The sequence below is a fragment of the Arachis ipaensis genome, chromosome B06 (genome assembly GCF_000816755.2).
Source record: "Arachis ipaensis cultivar K30076 chromosome B06, Araip1.1, whole genome shotgun sequence".
Lineage (NCBI taxonomy): Eukaryota > Viridiplantae > Streptophyta > Magnoliopsida > Fabales > Fabaceae > Arachis > Arachis ipaensis.
In genome coordinates this window covers 131,029,649-131,038,456 of record NC_029790.2, presented here as the reverse complement: position 1 = coordinate 131,038,456, position 8,808 = coordinate 131,029,649, and the positions used below count along the sequence as shown (strand labels likewise).

Sequence of the window (8,808 nt, the reverse complement as noted above, 5' to 3'; positions counted from 1 at the left end):
TAAACTGAGCTGCTAAACCTGAAATCCTAACGCCTCGATCAGTCCATCCCCTTTCCCTGTTTCCCTTCCCAAACCTTTTGGCCATGAGAGACCACCTGAGAGCTGAGAGCTGAGAGCCTGAAACAGAGAGTGTGAGGCTGTGAGGGAGACCCATTCAGCCAGCGCGGCAGCGCCACCTCGCCCGGCTCACCGTGCTCACAGGAGGCAACCGCACCAGTGCGCCACCCACCACAGCCAAGAAGCACTTCCATCGAAGATTCAAGTCGCCTCCTGCTACTGCTACTGCTTATCGCCTACTGCTCGTTGCCTACTGCTACCAGCCTACTGATATTGCTACTGTTCGTCACCTCCGATCTCCCTCTTCTCTGCTCGTCCCTCCAGCCTCCAGGTATGTATTTTTAATTTTTTTTAAGTTAGTCAGGATTACAAATTTTCAATCATTTAATACTTTAGTTAGAATTAATTGATTAATGATATTCATTATGTATGTTGATTTCTGTCTGATTTATGTTAGAATTTAGATTGTTGATTGTTCAGTTTTTTGTAACATATTGTTGTTAATTTGTTATATATGTTGATTTTTGTTTGATTTCTCTTGATTATTGATTTATGTTTGATTTCTGTTCAGTTTGTTGATTATCCATTGTTGTTAGATTGTTGATTGTTGATTATCTGTTATATATGTTGGTTGCTGTTGTATATTATTCTTAGTTGTTAGTGGATTGTTGTTGTACATTATTCCTGGAGATTAGTCATTTAGTCTTGGTTGATTAGGAATTTAGGATGGCTTCATCAAATACACCATTAGAAACACCAACTTCTCAGGAACAAGAATCAACTCCTGATCCAACAATTGGAACCCAAAAAAATTAGTAATAGAGGAAAAACTGATCCTGCATGGGGCCATTGTAAACAAGTTGTGGATAAAGGAAAAACTGTTCTGCTATGTATTTATTGCGAGAAGCTTATTAGGGGTGGAGGAATTAACCGGGTTAAGCATCATTTGGCTGGAAAAAGCGGAGATATTGAGGCATGTCGAAAGGTGCCAGGTGTGGTGAGACACCAATTCAATCAAAACATTGAAGATCTGTGGAAAATACAAATTAGAATGAAACCAATCAGGATGTAGCTCCAGATTTGTCTGATAAAGAAAGATATCCAGACTTTGAAATTACTCCTTGAATATAATCCATGAATTGTTATTTTCATTGTGTTAAATTGATTTGTTTATATAATAGTACTAACAAATTGTATGTTTATTTTCATATTACTTATATTTAGGATTTGAGACTTAATGTTTATTAAAATGTTATTGGAGATATGTTTTTAACTGTTAATTTTTAAGCTTTTAGCTATTTTATATGTTTTACTTATGTGGGACTGGTTCAACCAGTGACCCACCAGTTGAACCAGTAATCTAGTGACCCAATAATCTAACCGGTTCGATTCTGACAACTATGATTAGTATAGTTCTAAAAAATAGACCGGACCGGCCGGTTGAACCAGTTCAATCAGAAACCGACGATGCAAACAGTCCGGTCCTCCACCCATAATTGCTCCTGAAAAAACCGCTGAGGAATCGCCGAACCGGCCGAGAACCGGTCGGTTGGACCGGACCGGTAACTGGCCGATTCGGATAAAACGAGATCGTTTTTAAATTTGTAAAAAAAAAAGGGAACCCAGTGTTTTGAGAACCGGACTGGACCGGCCGATTCGACCGGATTAACCGGAAACCGGCCCTCTTACCGGTCCAGTTGATGGCAAAAAACCGATATGCAAAAAACCGGTCAAACCGGTGGTTAACCGGTAAACCGGGTGAACCAGTTCGGTTTTCAGGAGTGCCGGTTTGCTATTTCTAACCAAAACTGCACCGTTTTGATTAATAAAAATTGGGGAAAACTGAAAAGAAAGCCCAAACGGGCAGAGAGATAGACACCCCCCTTTCCCTTCTCTCTCTCTCTCTCACCAAAATCCAACCCTAAAGCCAAAACCTTGCTAACACACACCAAAGTCGCGCTGAAGGAGAAGGCGGCGAGAGGCAGAAGACGACGATAGAGCTCACATAGTGGGCGACAGAGGAACTCGCAGCTTCAATCTCTGGGAGAGGAAGCGCATGCACCGTCGGAGATGAGGGAGACGATCACGACGGAACAGAAAGGACGGCGGAGTCTAGAGAAGAACTGGACGCTGGTGGCTTCTGCAGAACGGGACGGTGTTGGCCTTCTGGGAGTGTGGCGGACTGGAGGTGGCGACTGGAAAGTGAAGAAGAAAGGGTATTGATCGAACTGAACTAGGTTACAGGCGAGACGAAAGGTTCGAATTGGTGGCGCTCAGTCGCGGAAAAAAATCCGATAAACGGCGGTGAACGATCGCCTCGATCACTGTCGAGTGACCAAATTGATTTGGGGATTAGGGTTTCTCTGTCCATCGTTGCCTCTCCATTTTTCGTTGCTTGCTTCTTCGACGTCGTCAACGGTAAGCTCCTCCAGTGCTTCTTCAGTTTGATTTCTGGGAGTTGATTGCTGTTTTTCTGGAATATGTTGATCGTGAATCGTTGTTTTTCTGGGTTATATGCTTGTTATGTGACTTAAGTTTTTTCATTGTTCATTGTTGTTGTGAAGAGGCTTCTCGGCACGGAACCAGGTTAGTGGCTCGTCTTCATCTTCGGTCTTCTTCTTCAATTTTTATTCCATTTTTCTTCAATTCTTCTTCGGTCTTGGTTTGAACTTTGAAGTTTGGTTCTTCAATTCTTCTTCTTTGGTCTTCCGTCTTGGTTTCCAGTTTGGTATTCCCTTGTATTTGATGGTGGTTAATGGTGGAAATGTTACAAATTTTGAATTTTGCAAATTTGTATGTATGGTTCTGAACTTCTGATTGCTCTGTCTTGTATTCACTATACTCTGATTGCTCTGTTAGTCAGTAATACTTACTCTGATTGCTGAATTGGTAATCAATAAATTTGCCTTTTTGCTGTAAATCGGGACTTTACTAGGATTTGTTAAATTTGTTGCTGAATTTGTTGCTTCCCAGTCACAGAATCAGAACAGAATGCTCAGTCAGTGCTTGATTGATTGGCTTTGCTCACTGATTGTATTTGATGATAAATTTTAAATGGATAACTTTTAAATTTTAAATTTGCACTGCCTATGTTACTGATTCACTGTTCTTTTAGTGCTTTTTGTTGTTGTTAATCATTGTGATGAGCTTTGTTAAAATTTGCACTACCTATATTACTGAGTGTTCCTTCGGTGCTTTTTGTTGTTGTTAATCATTGTGATGAACTTTGTTAAAATTTGCCCTGCCTATGTGACTGATTCACGGATTCATCCCTCTTGTCATTATCATTGGCATGAACTCCGAACCAAAACCCCAACTCTCTGGATAAAATTGTAACGAAAGCTGATTGGGACTTTTTCTTCTACTTAAGGTATGAATCAGAATGATGAAGCCAAGTTGTGAATACACAAGTGTCAACGGACTATAATATATATTGAGTTTGTGACATTAGAATGGTGTAATAATAACAATAATGGAGTCATGTTATTTGAATATTGAGGTTTAACATTTAAACTCTCAGCTTCTCAGCCCTGTTTGATTCTTCATCTCAGGCAATTGAATCGAATCAACCAGGCCTTCCTTTTCTTTTTCTTTTAGCTGATTCTTAATTTTTCTAATATATGTAGCTTTCTGAATCAAGTGGATCAGATTAGGTAGTTTTCTTGATTTGGTATATTTTCGGAGACGCATTAGAAGAGCTATTTTATTATTATGTTTGCTATAATAATATTCACATGTTCTGTATGCTTGTGATTGTTTCGGTGTTTACATTTTCTTTCCAAGTCACTTGCTGTGGTTGGTCTTTGAGTTAAGGCTTTGTATGTGTGTGTGAGAATATGTGATAATGTTGAATGCTGTTGCATCTAATAGGAGTTCTTGGAGTACCCTCATCTTTGGTCCTTTATAATTTATTTATTATTTTATTCTAAAATGGTTTTTCCGGTTGGACCGATTGGACCAATGAACCAGTGACTAAAGCGGTTTAATGACTGATCCGGTTTTCAGAACCTTGATGATTAGTTCTCTGAAAATGTTCTGGTTTTGTTTTGATTTTAATATTAATTTTATATTGATTTACTCTGTGATTTTGATTTGGAAATTGGTTCTCTGGAAATGCTATTTTGATTTTAATATTGATTTGGTGTAGTGCTATTCTGATTTTGATTTGGTAATTGGTTATCTAAAAATGCTGTTCTGATTTTGTGTTGTTTTTAATATTGATTTTGGTCATTGCTTTGTTTTGGTCATTGATTTAAAATAGAAAAATATTACCACAATTATGAAGATTTGTATATGGTTGATTGGTTTGGTGGCTTCTACTCATGTGCTATTATTTTGAGTCTCCTTGAACAGTTCAATGCAAATAAGTTTGATTTTGTTGTTAATTTTTGGATGTCATAAATCAGAAAAGTGTTTTGGTTCACTAAGTATAGTGAATTTGTCTATTTGTGCCGGTAGATAGGTTGAAGGTGCTTTTGTTACGTGATAACTAGTGTCTTTGGTGGGTTTTGTTTGATTTATAGGTGCTAATGCTAGTGTGTAGTCATGGAAGTGATAGTAACATTAGTATTAGAGTTATGGTTATGAATTGCTTATATTTTTATTCTTTGTTGCTGTTGTAGTTTGTCTCTTTAAAACCAGAAAAAAGGGAATCAAATAGTGCGTCTCTCGGTAGCTGCCACTATCTTAGACATTGAGTTGCACTACGGTAAATCATTTAATATATTATTTTTTTAAATTTGTTTGAAGATTTAATTGTTAAGAATATTTAGTGATTGATTGATTGCTTAAGCTTCTTTGCATAATTTGTTAGATACAAATTGTTAGTTTTATGATTGGTTGAGATGTTCTCTTTTAAACATTTGTGGATGACTTCTAGAAATCCTTTAGAAGTAATAAGCTTTTGATTGGAAAAATCACTTATAGTTAGTCTAAAACATATGGCCGTGTTTTTTATTTTAGTTGACAAAGTAATGGACAAAAGGTGGACTAATTTACCAAAACATACTGAGAGTTACCAACATGGTGTTAATTCATTTTTGTATTTTGCCTTTTCTAAAGGGAGACCACAAGGACAAGAAATTCTTTGTCCCTGTTTGTGATTGAGCTATACAAATTATTCTTCGACTGAAAACTCATGAAACCAAACTAATCATCTTTGTTCCTTCATAATAAAATTAAAAGTAAATAATCATTTTGACACCCAAAAGATTCAAATTTTAACAAAAACTATTTTCAAAAAATAATAACACCAAAATGACCCTCACATTCGGTTATAAAATTACTAAATTACCCTTTCACTATATCTCTCTTTCCATTTTCATAATTACCCACCAACATTCTCCCATCCTAAGTCCTAACCCATTCCACCCCACTACTGCGACCCCTCTATTGTCGTTTAGACCCATTACCACAACCCCTTATTACTACCTCAGTCTCATTTTTTTTGGATGCTTTCTCCCTTTGTTTATGACTCGTTCTCTAACAATCTCTCTTGCTTTCTGTCTCTATCTCCTTGGATCATTATTTTCTTTCTTGTTAAAAGAAGTTAGTGAACAAATACAAAAAAAAAGGACTTATTAGCCAAATGAAATAAAAAAAGAGAAGAAATTAAATATCAACAATCCATACTTGCTCCACAAATTCTCATCTCACAATCCTTCAACAAAATTATTTGAATCAATTACCGTATAATAATAACAAAAATCATATATAAATTATTTTTCTACATTGACAATCCATTAAAAATTATTAAAAATAAAATTTTCACTTTAAATTTTGAAGCCACAAGTCATGAGTTATATAACCATTTGACACAAGAAATTAAACATCTTACCATCTTAACTGATTATATTTCTCATTATAAAAAAAATGGAAAAACCCGAAAACCCATACTTTTGAAAATCAGACCCAGGAACCTCTCGAACCGGAACTCGAAAACCCTAGTCATGTCACTCCCACAACACGGCTCTCCCTCTCAAATCTCAATTGAATTTGAACCTCACTCACGGCCACCGCACGGTCGCTGCCACTTCTTCGCGCCTCTCGCGGGCGCCTCTGTGTTGTCTGTGTGCCGCCAGTCTGTGCTCGTCTTCAGTCAGTCTGTCACTCTCACATCTGCACCTCCCAGCGCCGGTGAGGGACCGTTCCTCCCACCACGTTGCAGCGCCGCCGACCTTCCTCGCAGCGCCACCCTTCCACTGCTTCCAGGACCTCCTTGTGGACAGAGCAGCTCCGCACACACCCAGCCACAGTCAGCGCCCAGCAGCCCAGGACCTCCCTCACAAGTCGCACCCAGCAGTAGCACAGAGCACCCGCCACCCAGCACCATCCTCGCAAGTCGCACCCAGCACCACCCACTCACCCAGCGGACACAGAGCACCGTTTCAAGTCTATGGAGCCCGAGCCACCGAGTCAGGTATGTAACTTGACTGAAATTGCTGTTCTGTTTGTTGTTCATTACTTCATCTCCAATTACTTCAACTGCTTCTGGTTTGTTTTATTCCGTTGAATTACTGAAACTGTCTCTGTTGTGTTTTGTTTTGCTGTTCTGTTGAAACAGGATATTGTTGAATGATTTAGTATATGTTACGAGAAACAGGATATTGTTGAATTAGTTTTGTTGAATTAAGTTATTGTTGGTATTGTTGCTGGTTGTTTAATGATTTGGTAAATTGCTTGATTTTGTAAACAGGATCTTGATTTTGTAAATTGCTTGATTTTGTAATCAGGATCTTGATTTTGTAAATTGGTGTTAAATTTATTTTGTTTTTCAATGTATTCGTTTATGCAGTTTGATGTCAGTTGAAGCTTATACAATTTGCTGCTCTTAGGCTCTTCTCGAAGCCTTTTACACTTCTCAGTTCCCACCAGCCACCAGCACCGAAGACTTCTTCCTAGTTCCCAGCGAGCACCGACCCAGCAGCCAGCAGCGTTCTTCCCAGCAGCCGCGCCTAGCCACGCCAGCGAGCATCGACCCAGGAACATAACTATAAGTCAGCTTGGGGAGAAATCCATTTTTGTAAGTTGGCCAATACACATTGTCGAAAAATCTGATCCTCTCGGTAAGGCTTCAAAACAAAACTGGATTCAGTGTCCATCTTAGTGTTAAGCCGGTTACAGTGTTCTTAAATTGAAATAATTTTAGTTAAAAAAAACAATCATAAAAAAAAAAAAAATCATAAAAGGCAAAAAATTATACCAGTTTCTATATCTTTGAAAGAGGAAATCAAGTTGATGATAGCATAACTTCTCAACTTCAACATTGTCAGGCTTGTCTGTAAATGAACAGTTAATGACTTGTGAAATTATTGGTCTCAAATTCTGGACATTATGCATTTGTTTTTCATTAATATTAGTGGCATTCTGGCTTTCCATATTCGTCAAAATATCACGAAACTGCCTAAAGCGGGATAATTCAACTTTAATGGAATCGATATTCAAATTACCATGGTATTCTCCTCCATGAACATCTTTTTCAAAACCGCCAAAACACGTTTGAAATCAGTATAAATTCCTCCCTTATGTACAACCATGTTGCTGGTTGTTTCTGGAATTTCTCTTCCAATCAAATACTTAAGCTCTGTTTATAATAGTCCGTGATTGCCTTTCTTTCGGAGAGATGCAGACAATGCCTTCTAAGACAATTTTTATAGTTGGTATTGTAGAAAATTTATCTTTGATACCATCTTTTAACAGTATCAAAGTCAGCATTTTTACCAAATCCATGAACCACTGCTTTTTGTGGAAGGAAAAAGGGAGTGGTTCATGAATTTGGTGAAAATGCTGACTTTGATACCGTTAAAAGATGGTATCAAAGACAAATTTTCTGCAATATCAACTATGAAAATTGCCTCCGAATGCATTTTTTGCATCTCTTCAAAGGAAAGGCAATCACGGGCTATTATAAACAGAGCTTTAAGTATTTGGATGGAAGAGAAATTCCAGAAGCAAACAGCAACAGATTGGTGGTTGTACATAAGGGTGGAATTTATACTGATCTTCAAACATGTTTTGGCGGTTTTGAAAAAGATGTTCATGGAGGGGAATACCATGGTAATTTAAATATCGATTTCATTAAAGTTGAATTATCCCGCTTTAGGCAGTTTCGTGGTATTTTGACGATATAGAAAGACAGAATGCCACTAATATTAATGAAAAACAAATGCATGATGTCCAGACTCTGAGACCAATAATTTCACAAGTCATTAATTGTCCATTTATTGACAAGCCTGACAATGTTGAAGTTGAGAAGCTATGCTATCATCAACTTGATTTTCTCTTTTAAAGATATAGAAACCGGTATAATTTTTTTTTGCCTTCTATGATTTTTTTTATGATTGTTTTTTTTTAACAGAAATTATTTCAATTTAGGAACCATGTAACCGGCTTAACACTAAGATGAACGCTGAATTCAGTTTTGTTTTGGAGCCTCACCAAGAGAATCAGAATTTTGAACAATGTGTATTAGCTGGTTTATAGAAATGGATTTCTTTCCAAGCTGACTTATAATTATATTGTCTCTGCATTTGGACAATGGGTATTTAAAGAAAATATACATCCAGCGATGTCTACGGTCTACAATCATGCAAAAGACAAATATCCTGACGAGTTTATAAAAACTGCATGCAACATTTAGATTTCCTGGAAATCCAAAATGAAAAGGTAATTAAAATTTTATGTTATTTGATTTTTTTATTATATATTAATTAATTAATTAATTATATATATATATATATATATATTTGAAGT

General features: G+C 37.1%; 1 protein-coding gene and 1 long non-coding RNA gene across 9 annotated transcripts in view; one reads left to right on the top strand and one right to left on the bottom strand.

Annotated features, from left to right (window-relative positions):
• The window catches only part of LOC107605391, a 36,688-nt gene that overhangs the window by 13,873 nt on the left and 14,007 nt on the right, over positions 1-8,808 (bottom strand). The gene's annotated exons all lie outside the window — the stretch shown is intronic.
• The window catches only part of LOC107605393 (cell wall protein RBR3-like), a 6,923-nt gene continuing 575 nt past the window's right edge, over positions 2,461-8,808 (top strand). For 2 of the 8 annotated variants that reach the window (XR_002349456.1, XR_002349455.1), the window contains exons 1-2: positions 5,940-6,475; positions 6,851-8,721. Coding sequence is in view for 1 of the 8 variants with exons in the window: in XM_021105188.1 (XP_020960847.1) it covers positions 6,006-6,475; positions 6,851-6,890 (510 nt within the window). In the remaining 7 variants the exon portion in view is untranslated. Of the gene's footprint in view, positions 2,476-2,622; positions 2,644-3,133; positions 3,149-3,556; positions 4,766-5,598; positions 6,476-6,850; positions 8,722-8,808 lie in introns of those variants that run through there. The other 6 variants (XR_002349458.1, XR_001612509.2, XR_002349457.1 and 3 more) reach the window with 6 other exon arrangements.